The sequence below is a fragment of the Gossypium hirsutum genome, chromosome D03 (assembly GCF_007990345.1).
Source record: "Gossypium hirsutum isolate 1008001.06 chromosome D03, Gossypium_hirsutum_v2.1, whole genome shotgun sequence".
Lineage (NCBI taxonomy): Eukaryota > Viridiplantae > Streptophyta > Magnoliopsida > Malvales > Malvaceae > Gossypium > Gossypium hirsutum.
In genome coordinates, this window is record NC_053439.1 from 38,164,949 (window position 1) to 38,182,645 (window position 17,697).

The 17,697-nt window shown below is 35.3% G+C and overlaps 2 protein-coding genes across 6 annotated transcripts; both read right to left on the minus strand.

Moving 5' to 3' along the window:
• Positions 1–502: 502 nt before the first annotated feature.
• On the minus strand, positions 503–3,111 carry LOC107949818 (geranylgeranyl diphosphate reductase, chloroplastic). Its single transcript, XM_016884585.2, has 2 exons — positions 2,029–3,111; positions 503–1,332 (listed from the first exon to the last, which is right to left on the minus strand). The coding sequence occupies exons 1-2, from the start codon at positions 2,713–2,715 to the stop codon at positions 631–633; spliced, it is 1,389 nt and encodes a 462-aa protein (XP_016740074.1). The 5' UTR covers positions 2,716–3,111; the 3' UTR covers positions 503–630.
• A 3,308-nt stretch (positions 3,112–6,419) lies between these two features.
• LOC107950845 (uncharacterized) lies at positions 6,420–14,410 on the minus strand. 5 transcript variants are annotated; one of them, XM_041090079.1, is made up of 8 exons: positions 14,110–14,405; positions 13,701–13,754; positions 12,879–13,028; positions 8,228–8,371; positions 7,896–8,140; positions 7,614–7,814; positions 7,265–7,532; positions 6,420–7,103 (listed from the first exon to the last, which is right to left on the minus strand). In XM_041090079.1, exons 4-7 carry the CDS (start codon positions 8,364–8,366, stop codon positions 7,422–7,424), a joined length of 696 nt encoding a protein of 231 aa, XP_040946013.1. In that variant the 5' UTR covers positions 8,367–8,371; positions 12,879–13,028; positions 13,701–13,754; positions 14,110–14,405; the 3' UTR covers positions 6,420–7,103; positions 7,265–7,421. The 5 variants fall into 5 exon arrangements, with proteins under 5 accessions (XP_040946013.1, XP_040946011.1, XP_040946014.1 ...); XM_041090077.1 differs by having other exon boundaries at positions 14,054–14,405; XM_041090080.1 differs by lacking the exons at positions 12,879–13,028; positions 13,701–13,754; positions 14,110–14,405 and adding an exon at positions 8,489–9,146.
• Positions 14,411–17,697: the final 3,287 nt, after the last annotated feature.

Below are 17,697 nucleotides of genomic sequence, written 5' to 3' on the forward strand. Positions count from 1 at the left end.
GTCCATTTTTCAAAAAATAAAAATGAAATTCACTTCATTTGGACCCAACCGATTCAAAACCCATGTTTTACCACCCAACACCAAACAAAATAATAAAATTGATAATTTCCACATGTAAATTATTCTTTTTTCCTTAATCTGTATATAGAATTGAAAATTATGTTCATTTGAAAGATGCAGTTGAATCAATAATGCTTGAAAGACAATTGCACCGGTTTTTGGCTTGTCTAGGCCAACCATCAAGATCTGATTTACTTAACCTAATCTTTCTTCCATTAAATTCAGAATTCGAATTTGAGATACTACATCAAAATTCACGACAAAAATATATAAACCTACGTTAATACATGAAATACCATATTTAGGTTCTTGTTTACTACCATTTTCAAGTTTCAATCCAATGAGTATCATGAACAGTTGAACATCGCCATGTTGATAAAAGGACTAAAGGCTAAATACTGAACCAAATTAGGTAATGCAGGACATCCGAACCGATCTCTGCTGACCATAATTATGTGATAACGAATTGCATTAAAGTGCAATTAGATCTTCTAAATACAAGCAGCAAGGATTGAACATCATTCTTTTAAGGTTTAACTTAACAGAAATGGAAGACCAATTATAAAAAACTCATACGTTTAACTTTTCCATTTCCTTCCTCAGTGCATTGGCTCTCACCAAGCTCCCAATGGTATTCACTGCCAACTTGAGATCCTCCAGTGGATTTCCGGGTGCCACTGTCTTGTACAAGTAACTGTCAAATGTCATCTTCTGCACATACTCATCCGCGCACATCTCCACGAAAGCTTCCCTTGCAGGGTTCGATCTGTAGAAGACCTTCTGCAATACATCTAATACCTTGTAGGTTGGCCAGTATTTCTTGTCCCACTTCTCCAAGTACTTCCTCAAGTCCCCTTCATCCACCATCTTCTTCCCATTCTGTGACCCCTCAACAATCGCCTCTGCACACATTCTCCCGCTCTTAGCTGCAAAGTAGATACCTTCACCCGAGCATTTCGTCACATATCCAGCTGCATCCCCAACTAAGGCTACCCTCCCGGATAACCTGCGTGGACGGGGATGCTCGGGGATTGGGTGTGCCTCAACTCGTATAATTTTACCTCCAAGGATCTTGTCCTTTGCTCTGTTTCTCGTGGCTAGCTGGAACTTCTTGATATCATTCTTGTGAGTCACTGTCCCGGTTCCAACTGCAACATGATCGCATTTGGGGAAAACCCAACCATAGAAATCCGGTGAAACATCATCTCCTACGTACATTTCAGCAAGATTCTCGTAGTAAACCATTTTGTCATCAGGGATTTTGATTCTCTCCTGCAATCACAATGCGATTTCATGAATAACCAAACCGAAGATATAAAGTGGAGAACATGCTTTCCTGTCGAAGGCAAAGCTTAGTTGGTGCGCACAATCATGGGTTTGATACTAAAATTAGAATCTCTAGCATCTGCAGCCCCTTCCCCTACTTTCAGATTGTGATCTCAGTCTTTTATATCCAAACAAAAAGGACCAATTAGTGTTCTTCGCTTAACCGGTTAACCCTATAGATTACTTCCTTTCTATAAATTTAGTGCATATATTTAACTCTATAAACTAGTGTCTTTCTATAAATTTAGTGGAAAAGAAACACTTCCACAAAAAGGATGAGCCCCACAATGAAAGATTTTGAGCTAAACCATGCATTGAATAAGAACCTGAGATCTTGTTTAAAGGGACATTGAGCTCTTTACCAACACTCAACCAACAAACATCAAATAATAGTACTACCATAATAAGCATACTTAAGCATCCCAATGGTAAAGAGAAGCCTTTGCTACTGTTAGATTTCAAGTTTAAATCCCCAACTTATATGTGAAAGGGTGTTCGATTATGATCCTAATTTCTACTTATTCATACATGGATTCTCGGGAAAAATAAGCAAATCAACAACAAATAACTTGAAAATGGGTAAAAATATTCGTAGAAAATTGAAATCTGTCTCAGAACAATTTAGATTATATATGCATGTACCTGAAATGCAATGGCGTAATCATAATCGCCAGCATTAATGGCTTTAGCAACACGAGAGTTAGCGCCATCAGCTCCAATCACAGCATCGACTTCCAAAGTGGCTTTGGCTCCCATAGCTCCTTTCTTCCCATCATACTCGGTGTAATGCAAAACATAGGGTTCATCCCAATGTTTAGGCATATCCATCTTTAAGAACAGCCCATTTATAACGTTAGCTCCGTTCTCCTTAGCTCTGTCTCTCAAGTAAGCGTCCAGCACTTCCCTTCTCACCATCCCAATGTATTCATGCGGTTTCAACGTTTGCCCGATGTCGACGGCAATGTTGGAGGGCGAAATCATCTTCATTTTGGTGACTCGCCGGTCGATGATATCCAACGGCAAGTCAAATTCACCCACCATGCAAAGCGGGATGGCTCCGCCGCAAGGTTTGCAGTTGTCCAGTTTTCGTTCGATTAGGAACGTTTCTATGCCAGCCTTCGCGAGAGTTTCGGCGGCTGAGCCTCCTGCCGGACCACCCCCTATGATGGCTACCCTGAGGTTGCGGTTGCTTAGTTTTGGAGAAGTTTTGGCGGCTGAGACATGGAATTTGACAGCAGGTTTGTAAAGGGTGGTGGTAGTGGAAGTAGGGGTGGGGACGGCGGAGCTACGGCGGAGGCCGTGGAAGGGCTTGAAAGCAATGGAGCTCATTTTTGAGAAATGTCAGAACTGAGGAAATGAAGTGTTCAGTAGGAGTGTTATTGTTTTTGTAGTAAAAGGGTGGATATGGTTGGGGATATGAGAAGGAAGTGACCGTTGGATTTGGAAAATAGACGGTGGAGATTGGGTTATGGATATTAAGAGATAGATTTCGAGTTTTGTGCTGAAATTGCAGTTGAGAGTTGAGATTCGATGTATTCTATGGTTAGCTTTGCGCCACGTCATGCACTCATTTTCTGGTAAATACGTCCGTTACCTTTCTGCATGCACCTCTAAAATGAAATAACATAAGATTTTTTTGGTAGGAATTGTACGGCCGAAATAAAGGTTCAAGGGAAGGGAAGACTTGAGCACATGGCATTTATCACTCTTTTGTTTCATAAAATCAATATCTTTTCAATAGGATTTAAAGTTTTATGGTTTTCAATTAAATTTTTTTTTTTAAAATTATTCAATTTATAATCTAATTTATTTAAAACTACTTTTCAAATCGATATCTTAATCGATTCTCGATCCAATCGATATTTGATTAAAATTTTAAAACACAAATACAATAATTATAACATTTATATTTTACCTATAAGTCAGTTAATTTTTAACGTCCTGTTATCATTTTATTAATCCACAATACATAGATGATGAATTATATATTGTCAATGTGAATCTATTTATTTTACATTTTTTTATACATCATAATATATTAATTTTTTAAAATTTAATATTGTTTTATATTGTTTTTAAAATTATTAAATCCTGATTTAATTAAAACACTTTTCCAAAATTATTTATTGGATTTTAAAAAATCTTGTAAAACTAAGAAGCCAAACATACGTGGGGAAATTAGGGATATATGTCAAACTTAAAACAAAATTAGGGATTTAGGTCATTTTAATTAAAAAATAGAAAAATAAGTCGATTTTCAAAAAAGAAGGCAAAAAACGTAACCTGTATGAGATATTTTCAGGTGACGTGGCATGGGGACAGGGCAAAACGCGTCCTATAAGATGCACTTTCACCAGTCTATGAAAGCCCTTAAAAGGTAGTAAATAATATTTATTTATAAGGAGAAATAGAAGAATCCTAGTGGAATAAGAATAACACAAATAATATTTATTTAATAGAAAATACTCTCCTAGTCTATCAAGGAGAGAGGGGTCGGCACACCCTAGATAATAACACTAGGGTTGCTGCCCCTCTCATATATGAGAGGTTTTGGGTCTCTCCTGTATTGGGTTAAATTATATGTGCTTCCTAAACTTTTGGCCAAATACTTTATAATTTAATCCAACCCAATATTTATTTTTTATTTCACAAAATAAATATTATTTTATTTAATTAATTTAATTAATCAAATTAACTAAATTAGTTTCTCAATTAAATAATTTTCTCAACTTAATTCTAATCCCGTTAAAGTCATGACGATTAACCATGACGGTTTTATCGTAAAAAAATCTATGAGGAAATATATTTAATTTTCATAGTTAATGCATGCATTCATAAGGACTAATTAATTTAATTCTATTTTCAAAATTCAAATTATTTAATTACAAATAATTAAATATTGATTTAAAAATCTTAAATTAATTCTCAAGTCATTTCTACACTTAGTGAGAAAACGCATTTATTTGTGAATGTGACCAATTTATCTAAATTCATCATTTCCAGTAATTTATGTTCATTTGGTTCTACATGCAATTAATTTATGCTTTCAACGAGCTAGCAGAGGGACTAATTGAACATATATAATTAGGGTTCAAATAATTTATAATTAAATTTCAACTTTTTGCCTATTAATTATAAACTAATACAAGTTGTCTTTTCGCATTATGATCCGACCATGTAATATCGCATTAGATAACCATTGAGCCAATATTTACTTCTATTTTGCTTTGCATGCAAAAATATTGAGAACAATATACAAAGCCTATTAATATAATTAATGAATATTTTTATTAAATCAATTTATTCGAAAAATACAAATGTACATGGACGAAAATACTACACTTACGACATCAGATACAACACAACCATCAATGCTAAAAAAAGCCTTTACTTTCATATCTTCTTTCCCAACAAAGGGATAGAGTAAATGTAGAAATTATTATCATCGTAAAGGAAAGGGCCTTTAAAAGGCTTCAATCGTAACCCTATTACCAAAACCCGATGGGATCCATCAATCAGTAATTGTTTAGTGGCAACAATACTCTTCCATACAAGATAAGGGTTATTACCTTCGAGAGCATCCATATAAACTGGTTTCGCCAAGTTAAAATAGTTTAGATTACAAAACCTCATTCCTCCATACTTTTTGGACACACAAAGATTATCTCACGAGGCCTAGTGAATCTTTCTATGATGACCATCACTCGAACCCCACCAAAAGCAGTTCATCATTTTTTGGAGAGCGTCATAAATACACTCATACAATATACTAGAAGTGCTTGCACCATTGTTTTTTTCAAAAAACTATCATTAGGAAACAACAAACGCGAAACAGATGGCCCGTCATGACAAACAAAAATGTCGTGCCGTTGTCCACTTTCCTTCGCCTATCGTAACAAAAAACTAAGACCTGTGTAAAAAATAAATACAGGGATAGGGGTCCCCTTGTCAAAGGCCACGTTTAGGAACAATCAAACCTACCTAATAGCATCTAGTTTACCCACTTCACATCAAACCCCATTTTCACCAATACAAATCAGAGATAGCCCCAATCAACTTGGTCATATGCGTTACTAATGTCTAATTTCAAAACCAATTCCCATTTCTTACCTCGACCCTTATGCCTTATATGGTGAATAGTTCCAAATGCATCCAAGATATTATCAGTAATTAGCCGTTTTGGGACAAACACAAATTGAGAAGGCGAAATAATGTGTGGCAATTACCACTTTAACTGATTAGCCATGACCTTCAAAATAATTTTGTAGAGGACATTGCAAAGAGAAATTGGACACAAATCCTTCATACAGCTCGGGTTATTTAACTTCGACACAAACAATAAGAGCCTCATTCAAAGAAGAAACTCAAAGTTATTTAGCCAAGTATCACATTGATAAAAGATGTCCTCCCCTACAACTGACTAACATCGCTGGTAAAAGGCCGGATTCATAGGATTAGGGCTTAATCACTACACCAAAACAGGCTTTTAGCGGCGCTTTTTTAGGCCTTTAGCGGCGCTTTTTAGCGCCGCAGATACTTTTAGCGGCGCTTTGAAAAGCGCCGCAACAGACGCCGCTAATGAATGCGCCGCTAACTTTAGCGGCGTTTTTAGAAATAAACGCTGCTAAAGGTGTTGGTCTATAGCGGCGCTTCTAGCACAAACGCCGCTGAAGACTAAGACCTTTACCGGCGCTTTAGTGGAAGCGCCGCTATAGATCAGGGTCTTTAGCGGCATTTTTTCTCAAACGCCGGAATAGACCCTGATCTATAGCGACGCTTTGACCACAAACGCCACTAAAGAACCTAATCTTTAGTGGCGCTTTCCCCTAAAACGCCGCAATAGACCCTGATCTATAGCGGCGCTTCGACCACAAAACGCCACTAAAGAACCTAATCTTTAGCGGCGCTTTCCCCAAAAACGCCACTAAATTTGGCAGATTTGTAAAATAAAATTTTTTATATTTTCAGCCCTCCTGTAAAAACAAATCAAAAGAAATCATATCTAAACCAGCCAAAAGTAATAAATCTATATATTAAACAAATAATAAATATCAATAAATAAAATAAATTTCGTATTATTCTTACAAAAATGTTAAAAGTTAAAATGGTAATTAAAAGTCAAAATCGAAGTACATTTACACGATAGTCTAAGATGGCGACTGTTGCGACTGCTGAAACATCTTCATCATGCTCTGAAGCTGCTACTGGAGTTCATCGAACTTCTGACGCTGCTCTGCTTCCCTCGCTGCAGCCTGTACTTCTCTAGCTGCCGCCTCCGCTTCTCTTACTGCCGCATCTGCTTTAAGCTGCTGCTGGAGTTCTTCATACTTTCGTTGAACCTCAGCTTCTCTCGCTGCTGCATCTGCTTTCAGTTGTAGCTGGAGTTCTTCATATCTTTTTTGAACCTCAGCTTCTCTCGATGTTGCCTCCGCTTTAAGTTGTGTAATTTGCTCAATTGTTGTCGCTTGCATCTGAGCCATCTGGTCTCTTAACCTCTGAACTTCAGCTTCGGCTCGACTCCCCGAAGGCATATATTGTTGCGAGCTAGATCCAAAATATTGGGATGGGTTAACAGAAGATCCTTAAAATCGAACCCGACCATATCTTTCAGGACCCAAAACTTCAGTGATAATCCGGTTATCAATGTCGTCAATATGAACAGAACTATCACTGGAAGCAATCGCTTCGTACGCCGCCTTTTTATCCTTTAATTTTTCCTAAAAAATAAATCCTATAGTTAGGAACGCAATATATATTAAAAAACCCAATGCAACATAACTTAACAATATTTTCATTACAATAAATGAAATAAATCATTAGAAAATAAACACTATAAATTATTAAAACAATTTAAATTGTATTAATTAAGCAAACGTACCATAATTTCTGCAACTTCAAGAGTTATAGGGTTTCCATCTTTCTTCCTATGTGTAATGTCAAAAAGTTGAAGGCGTCCAACTTTTTGACCGGACGACAATTCCTACAATACAATAGTAAAAATATTAATGTAAGTAAGTAATAAATATCTGCCAATATTAAAAAATTGAAAATACCTCTGCATGAGCTACACACACAAAACTTTTCGACCCAGCTGTATGAATGAATTTTTGTTGCTGCCTACTTTTTTTTCCAACTTCTTCACGATCCTACATTATGAAATTATTAGTACGTTAATTAGGAAATACTATACACCAAAGTAATTATAAAATTTTATAAGTTACACATACCTCTCCTTTCTTCGAAGTCCAAAATCTAACGACCTCTTCCCACTGGTACCTCAGCATTCCCGGCGGGACATTTTGTAATCTCTCCTCGAGTGTTGTTTTCGTCTTAAAATAGTCTTTCTTTAAAGTGCTCTTATGGTCTCTCCATCTTTTTCCCAATGCCTTCTTTACATAAGCATCGGAGACCTCTAGAGCAAATCTCGCCTACAAAAAACACAACTTAAGAAAGTAAATGTAAACGAAACTTAAACCCAAGTATTATAAATGACATACACGTTTTGTTACCTTAATGTTATCCAGAGCTTGGTTCTTGTTACTCTCGGGCACTTTATGCCATGACTCGAAGTTAATGGGTAGCATATTTGCATTCCGTGCTAGAATGCCCATGTATCCTGCTAAAAGGCGAGCTTCTGATCCAACAGGCTGACCGAAGCTATTACTGGATACTTGGACACGCTCGACTGGATCTAGGTCGTATAAATCGCTCAGTACCGTACGTCCGCGACCTCTCCGCGTCCGACCAGTTTCATCTGAAAAATAAAAGTATTATAATATACGAAATTTAAAAAAAAAACAAACAAGAAGTCAACACACATGTAAATTAAATGTTAAATTACTTTGAACTTCTATAGGTTCCTCAGGTGTAACCGGAACATTCGAAGATCCAATAGCAGTCTGTTGTTCAGTGCTGTTTGTTTCCGCCGAGTTTGGAGTACCTTGAACAATACGGTGCGATCGCACTTTTCTTCTAGGCATTTTATCTGCAATACAAATAAATTAGTTGAAAACTTAGTATACAATTACAACAATAATATCACATATAAAATAGTTGAAATGTCATCATTCGTAGATGTAATTAGATAATCGTAAAAGCTTACTACATTATAATTCGTAAATCTCTTCATCCGTATCCTGACGGACCCATTGAAATTGTGTACTAGTACTAGGGATGTTTTCGTTTAAGTTCTGTTCTGGAAATGGAAAAGTTTGTGTTCTGTCGTCAATGTCATCTCTACTTCCACTGCCCATGTCAAACAAGTCTCTAGGGATGTTACGGAGTACAACGTACCAACCCTCATCAGTTGGGTCTTTTGAGTAAAAAACTTGTTTGACTTGAGAAGAAAATACATATGGCTCATCAATCAATTGCTGTCCTGTGTGAATCAATCGAGCAAAGTTTACCATTGTGAAACCAAATTGATCTTGCTTGATTCCACGTGCAGTATTAACATCGGCTCAATCACCTCGAAATAAGACAACTTTCCATTTGCCGTAGTAATCCAACTCAATTATGTCAGTAAGAAGTCCAAAATATTCCACATTTCCCTCCACAGGATTATTGTCCCTAGCACTAGCATAACTTGTAATTGAGGAATTAACCACTATTCCACAATTTTGTGTTCTCCTCAATCTCTCGCGATATTTTGTATGAAATCTGAATCTGTTTATGAGGAACGCACTATATCTTTTAACCACCCGATTTGGACCTTGGGAAAGCCATTTAACTTCGTCGGTGACGTTCTTCCCACTCCAAACCTATTGAATGGAAAGTAAACTGAGTAATTAAAAATGTTTTGAGTAAATGTTATTATTTGTCGGTGAAAGCTCCAATTACATACCGTTTGGCTTAACCATTCATGAAAAGATTCTGTAAACAACTTATTGATATCTCGATGTTGTGTTCTTCGGGAGCGCGAACGTGATCTCAATATTTGTTTGTACTCACTATGTTAAAAATATGTTCACTTTGTTAGACTATAAACAATTTTTAAATGATGAATATTTATCAAATTTCCAGAACTTACTTGCGTAAAGGTTCGATTGATTCGTGGTGAAACAGAACATATCGATGTGCTTGAACCCACGATAAATCATCTAATTCTGCAATTTCAACTTTATCGATTGGTTCTCCAAAACTTTGGAACAAATAAGTCTCGGCAAAGTTATGATCCGTGAGTCCAACATTTCTATTTGGTCTGTTCAACCTTGTTTCAATATCTTCCAAATATCTTGAACAGAAGGTCATACATTCCTCTGCCAAGTAGCCTTCAGCAATCGATCCTTCTGGATAACGCTTGTTGTGGCAATAAGACTTTAATTTGGATAGGAACCTAAACACGGTATACAACATTATCAAAAGTTGTAACTAAAGGCATATAAGTGAATGGAGGAAAATTTTAAAAATTGTAATTAACACCTTTCTATGGGATACATCCATCGATAGAAAACGGGTCCGCCAAGAATTGCTTCATGCGGGAGATGGATTATCAAGTGAACCATAATAGTGAAGAAAGAAGGTGGGAAGATTTTCTCCATGTTGCATAAAGTTAAAGCGGCTCGATCCTGTACCTTCTGAAGTTCTTGAACATCCAAAACTTTGCCATAAATGACTTTCATTATATTGGATAGTTCAATTATACAAGACGTCACCTTCTTCGAAATACAACATCGTAGAGCAACTGGCAGTAAATCTTGCATTAAGATGTGATAGTCATGTGATTTTAGCGAATATAGTCTTCGATCTTTAACACTAACACATCGAGATATATTAGATGCATACGCATCTGGAACCTTTATATCTTTCAACACCATGCAGAACACTTCTTTCTCTGTCTTCGACATTGAGAAAATAGAAGGTGGCAACCGATATTTACCATTCGGAAGTGGATGCGGATGAAGATCAGGTCGAATTCCCATCTGAACTAAATCAAGTCGACTCTGAAGATTGTCTTTTGATTTTCCGTCTACATTCAAAATTGTACAGACAATGTTCTCGCAAACATTTTTCTCAATGTGCATAACATCAAGATTGTGTCGTAAAAGGTGGTGCTCCCAATAAGGCAACTCAAAAAAAAATACTTCTTTTTTTCCACAAGTCCGCCTCATTAAGATCATCCTCTTCATCGGAGTTATCATCAGCTTCATCATTTGATCTTTTATTTCTTTGCGTGTTTGCCGGTTGATTCATCTTCCCATAACTGAAATTCATATCTTCCAACATTAACAAGATTTCAGATCCACTTGTCTGCGAAGGAGCTTCTCTGAACTCTTCAGTACCGTCAAATGTCGAACTCTGAGATCTAAATCTATGATTTTCCGGTAATCACCGACGATGCCCCATGTAAGAGAACTTCTTCCCATTGTATAACCATTGCGAACATGTTTGTGCAGCACAACAAGGGCACGCATAACGACCCTTGGTACTCCAACCGGATAAATTGGCATATGCGGGGAAGTCATTAATGGTCCACATCAAAGCTGCACGTAAATTAAAGTTCTTCTTTCTCAGCACATCGTATGTCTCGACACCAGCCCATAATTGTTTTAACTCTTCAATAAGTGGCTGTAAATAAATGTCGATATCATTTCCGGGCCCTTTCTCTCCAGGGATAATCATAGATAAGATAAGGGAAGATTGCTTCATGCAAATCCACGGAGGCAGATTGTAAGGAACAAGCACTACTGGCCAAGTACTGTATGCAGTACTCATGATCTTGTAAGGATTAAATCCATCAGATGCTAGGCCAAGCCTCACACTCTTGGGATCACTTGCAAAGCTTGGAAATTTATTATCAAATGATTTCCAAGCTAAAGAATCTGCCGGATGCCTTAATAGTCCATCATCGGTTCGTTGACAATAAATTTCCAAGCTAAAGAATCTGCCGGATGCCTTAATAGTCCATCATCGGTTCGTCCTTCATGGTACCACGTCATTGACTCCGCTGTCTTCGACGACATGAAAAGCCTTTGAAGCCTTGGTATCAGCGGAAAATACCGCAAAATATTGACCGACTTCTTTCTTGGCTGTTCATCATTTTCATCGTCGTTCCCATCTTCTGTGTTTCTATTTATCCAACGGGATTCGCCGCATACATGACAGCACTGTTGGTTTCTCCGATCGCCCCAGTACAACATGCAATCATTCGGGCAACTATGGATTTTGTTGTACCCAAGACCTAAGTCTTTTATCATTTTCTTCATATCTTTGCATGACTGAGGGATTTTTGCAAACGGAAACATTTCTCTCAAAAACTCTAACAGCATTGTCAATGAGTTCCCGGTCCACCCTCCCAAACATTTTAACTGGAAAAGACGAATGCAGAAAGACATTTTTGAAAATTTTGATCCCTCATATAGTTCTGAGTTCATCTCATTAAGTAGCGCGTAGAACTTCGCCGCTTCTCCATTCGGCTCTTCATGAGGTACACTTCTTCCCTGTTCGGCAAAAGCATTTCCACCGAGATTACAATCATCAGATGCCACAAAGTCGGCTGGGAACGACTGCAAACCATGATTGTGCATATTAAATGCATCCCGCAACATCCCTTCCATGTCATCCCCTCTAACAGACTGATGGTAAGCATTACCATCATAAGATACATCCATCCTTGAGGAGGAAGTACTAGGCGGGCATTCTCCATGAAAAAACCATTGTTTATAACCCCGAACAAAACCATCAACAATTAGATGCTCGTATACAACTTCACGATAATGCCAGTTTATGTTCACACACTTCTTACACGGGCAAAGAATCATGTTCTCTTGGCTTGCATATTGAAATGCAAAATTTAGAAAAGTTTGTACTCCATTTCGATAACCGTCGCTTACCCTTGACAAATTCATCCAAGAGTGATCCATTTCTTAATTATGTATGTCTGACATTGACAATAAATTGCACGGGTTTAAGATTTAGGAATAAGTGTAATTAAGGTATGTAAGTTATTATTTAAGTTAAGGTATAGTAAATATCACGGTAACTTATAAGTGTATTTAACTTATTTGAGTTCCACCACATAAGGGATATTTATGTAAGTTATGTAAGTTATGTATTAAGTAAATTATGTAAGTTATGTATTATCTAAGTTATGTAAGTTATGTATTAAGTAGGTTATGTAATTTATGTCTTATGTAAGTTATGTAAGTTTTTGATTTTGTGTATTATGTAACTTATTTAATTTGATCTGGTTATGTATTATTATGTAAGTTACTATTTAGGTTATTATGTAAGTCATTATATATGTTGGTTATGTAAGTTGTGATATGATTAATATTTATGTATGTAAGTTATGATATGATTGATAAATTTAAGTTATATAAGTTATGTATTATTACGTAAGTTGTTTAAGTTATATGATTGATAAATTTAAGTTATTTAAGTTACGTAAGTGGTGTATTATGCAAGTTATTTATGTAGGAATAAATCAAATTTGGATACAATTAAACAAATATGCAAGGACAGACATGCAGACACATAAACATATTGCTTACTTGTACAAGTGAAGGCTTATATCGCAGCTTCAGTTTAGGAAAGGCATGCCCGTTAAACGCTGGAGATGTCTGAACTAGTATATCTAAAAATCTGTCATCTTCTTTTAGCCATTCAACATATGCAAAAGAATGTTTTGAAGGCCCACTATACTGCAAAATGAAGGGGTATAGAAGAAATTATTAGTGGCAAAAAATGAACTACTCCAAGGAATCTGATAGGCATTATGCACTGCAAACCAAGCTATGCAACTTTCTAGCACTGCCATCAATATCAATCATTTACTTGCATTCAAGAAATACTCTGCCCTTACTTTTCCAAACAACATACGACTTGAGTACTTTAAAATGAAAGGAGGAATGGGAGGGAAAGAAGAGAACAAAAAAGACCAAACTATACTATCTTCTACAATTAATCAATATGCTGGAAGGAACTAAGCACCAAGAGAGTGCTGAATGAAGATAGGAAAAATATGTCTGTACATACATGGAAAAGCATATGAGAACTATATGCATTTTCAATTACTAAAATTTTTGTAGTTTAAATTTGAAAATAACTGTACACGGTCAAAAATGAAGCAAGCACTAGCATTTGCAACCTAATATTTCATTTTCGTTAGCAAAAAAAAGGGATAAAAAACACCCTTTTGTTTAGTCGAGCATGAAAAATCAAATGAGCAGAAAAACAATGTCGATTCATCACCAAATTATGGAGTGGTAGAATATGACAGTAATCACAATGCTCAAATCGCCTTGAATAATGGAACGTAACTATTTATTCAATTATTAATTAATAAAAAATGCAAGGGGCGACTGACAAAGTACCTGTGCGTTAATCCCTTGTTGGTTTATATAGATTCGGCCATGTATGTCCAAACCCTGAAAATAAAATTAAAAAAATAAATAAATGAAACGCATGGTAGAGCAGAAGAAAGGAGTTTGGTTATCGACGATTTGAGTTTGGATTTGGTCCTCAAAGCTAGGATTTGAGTTTGGTTTATGTACCGAAAACTATATCTGAGTTTCTGAAAGAAGTTTCGAAGATTAAAAATGGGTTTCAAAGGTTATCCTAGATTACGGATTATCTTCAAAGATTGGAAGATGAGATGAAGAAAATTGATGGATCAGTGTAAGGAGGAAGAAATACAGTGTAAGGAAAGGAATAAAAGTTAACATACCTTTGAAATTCAAAGGTAGAATACGTAGAACAGTAGAAGCACTGCTCTAAGCTAACCTCTGATTCTGGAATTGGGCGGAGCCGTGTGGAGGACCGGAGGTGGATCGGTGGAGGTGGATTGGGAAAAAAAAGGGAAGAGGAAGAGGGCACGGGCTGCTTAGGGATTTGGAAGCAGAAATAATTGAAAATTTGCGGCGTTTCTACAGTAGCGCCACTAATGCCCACAAAAACGGTGACGTTTTGTTTAAACAACAGCCCAACCTTGCGGCGTTTTTATAAACGCGCCGCTAATGCGCACATTTAGTGGCGTTTTTCCCTAGCGCCGCTAAAGCCATTAAAATCGCAGACTAAAGCTACGTCGTTTTGTCTATAAAATTAAGAATTTTTGTGGCGTTTTTATTCCAAACGCCACTAATGTCTCGTTTATTGCGGCGTTTTTAGTGGAAACGCCACTACGAAATCAAATTTTATATTGAAACGGCGCCGTTTAGGTATTCCATAGTTTTGTTAAGTAATATTTATAATATATAGTAGTAAAAATTATAAATTTTAGTGTTTTAACTAATATTTATAAATTTTAGATAAAATTATAAATTTTAGTGTTTTTATTTTTTTATTTTAATTTAATTCTATTTATTAATTTGGTCCTCTCCTAAATTGTCAAATGTTATATATTAATTTTTTTAACTTATTTATTAGTTTCCTTTAAGTAATATTTATAATAAATTAGATAAAATTAACATTTTTAGTGTTTAAATTTTATTTTTATTTTTCTCTTTTAATTATCTTTTATTTTCTTCCACATTTGTGGCGTTTTAAAGAAAAAATGCCACTACCTAAACTGACCCTATTGAAAAATTGCAATACATATTTGCGGCGTTTTTGTGAAAACGCCGGTAATGTCTACCTTTTGCGGCGTTTTTGCTGAAAACGCCACTAAAAAATTTAAATTTTTCTACCCAAACGGCACCGTTTTAGGAAATTTTAATACATAGTAGTGGCGTTTTTTGCTGAAAACGCCGCTAAAGCTCGCATATTTTTTTATATTCAATTATTGTATCTTTCATATAAATTTTACATAAAGAATTATTATAATTTTAAGTAATATTTAAAAGAATTAGAAAAATTTTTATTTCATTTTTTTGTATTTTATTTTTTCTTATAATTTGGTCCTATCCAAATTAAATAATTACATAAAGAATTATTTTTTATTCCATTTTTATTTTTGTATTTTATTTTTTCTTATAATTTGGTCCTATCCAATTTAAATAATTACCTATCTATCCATATTAAATATATCAAATGGTTTAGATTAAATATTTTTAAATATAAAAGCATTAATTAATTGTATAAAATTGTATCATTTAACAAATCTAAAGTAAACCTTAAATCTTAAATTAACCATTCAATATACATATATAAAGTCTATCTATTATATATCTATTAAATAATATAAACTATACTCATAATTTCAATATATTAAACTTATTATTATATCTTTTACAATTATATAAGAACATATTTAATATATAAATAAAAAAACTAATTAGTCTAAACCTTAACCCAACCCTTGAAACCCTAAATCCCTAGCTCTTAACCCCTAAACCCCCTAACTCCTAATCCCTAAACCTTAAACCATAATCCCTAAATCCATATATAATCCCCAAACCTTAAAATAGTAACTCCTAAACTGGCCTTCAATCTTAAATTAACCATATACCTTAAGCCATATAAACCCTAAACTATAATGATAATTAATTAAATATTTTAAAATATTTGTTATCTTATCATTTTCAATTATATATGAAATTTAAAAACATATTTAAAATATAAATAAAAAAATTAATCTAAACCCAAAACCCTAACTCACCCATGAAACCCTATATATCCTTAGCTCTCCTAAACCTCTAAACCTCTAGCCCTAACCCCTAAACCTTAAATCCTAACCTGACACTAAATCCCTAATCCCTAAACCCCAACCCAGTCCAGATTTCCTAACCCTAAACATTATTTAATATATAATTAAAACACACTAATTAATCTAAACCTAACCCCTATACCTCTAACCCTTAACTCCATAAACCTTAAATCCATAAACACCATATTTGGTGTTTTATATTTACTTTATTTGATTTATTTAATCGAACTATCAATTTAAGTTTTATGATATTTTATTTTAGTCATAATTTAATATATTTTTCTAGTAAAGTAGTTTAAATAAACTATATGATTGAAAAAAATAATAAATAGTTAGTAGGTAGGACTTCTCTTTAATAAAAACATTTTGTATTAAACAATATTATTTGTTATCATTTAAATGTAAATTTGACTATTATATAATGAATACAACGAAATATCAATTTTTCAACTTATAATAAAAAATATATTAGCGGCACTTTTTCAAAAACGCCGCAAAGATCTTAGCATTAGCGGCGCTTCTTAAAAAATGCCGCTAAAGGCCAGAGCATTACCGGCACTTCTTCAAAAACGTCGCTAAAGGATAGAGCATTAGCGGCGTTTTTTAAGAAGCGCCGCTAATGCTCTGGCTTTTAGCGGCGCTTACTCAAAAACGCCGCTAAAGGCTAGAGCATTAGCGGCGCTTCTTAAAAAACGCCGCTAAGGGCCCCAAAAACTCAGAAAACGGTGTCGTATGGCTTAGGCTTTTTGCGGCGATTTTTGGAAAATGCCGCTAATGTTAATTTTTAGCGGCATTTTCTGTTAAGCACCGCTAATTCTCTATCTTTAGCGGCGTTTTTATAAAAGCGCCGCTAATGCTCGATTTTTAGTGGCGTTTTTTGTCCAAACGCCGCTAAAAATGCCACTAAAAGCCTGTTTTGGTGTAGTGAATGTTTTCTATGGTTGCATCGAAGAAACGACATTATAAAATACAGTTATTTGGGAATAAGCCAAAAGCGCCTCATTAGTAGCATATGTAATAATAGGTTAGAGACCTGAAAAAGCATCAAACGACAACTCATTTTTATTGGAAAATAAATCCTCAAAATACTAAAAAACAATCTCACACATAGCCGACTCATTACTACACTGTCGGCCTTGCACATCTGTAAGCACCAAGATATGATTATTTCGTCTCTACTTCGACGTTTAGGCATGGAAAAACTTAGAGTTAGTCTCCACATGGTGTAACCAAAACACCTTCGACCTCTAATTTTAGTACACGACCTCTTGTATGAGTAAAACATTCAAGTCAGACTAAGTATCCGCCATCCAGTAAAGAACGATCTAAATCAGGCTGCCTCCTTAACGACTCCACCTTATCCTTTGCTTTCTTTATTCGGTCAGCATAGTTTGACCCCAATATCCCCTACCACGTCATCAATCTATAAGCACAACCGACCAACTAATAAAGAAAACACAAGGAACCTATACTCGACCAGTTTTCTTTAATAACATCCATAAATACCTCCACCATAAGCCACTAATTCTCATACCGAAATTGTCATTTCTTGCATTGGGGAATCGACAAGGAAACTAGTAGCTTAATAAAGTAATGATCCAATGAACCACAGACCTAATTGTACAAATTGTATTACGGGAATAGTTGGGCCTACTCAGTATTAACAAATGCGCGATCAAACCTCTCCAACAAGCATGACCTCGTGCCTCGACCCTTTTCCTATTTGT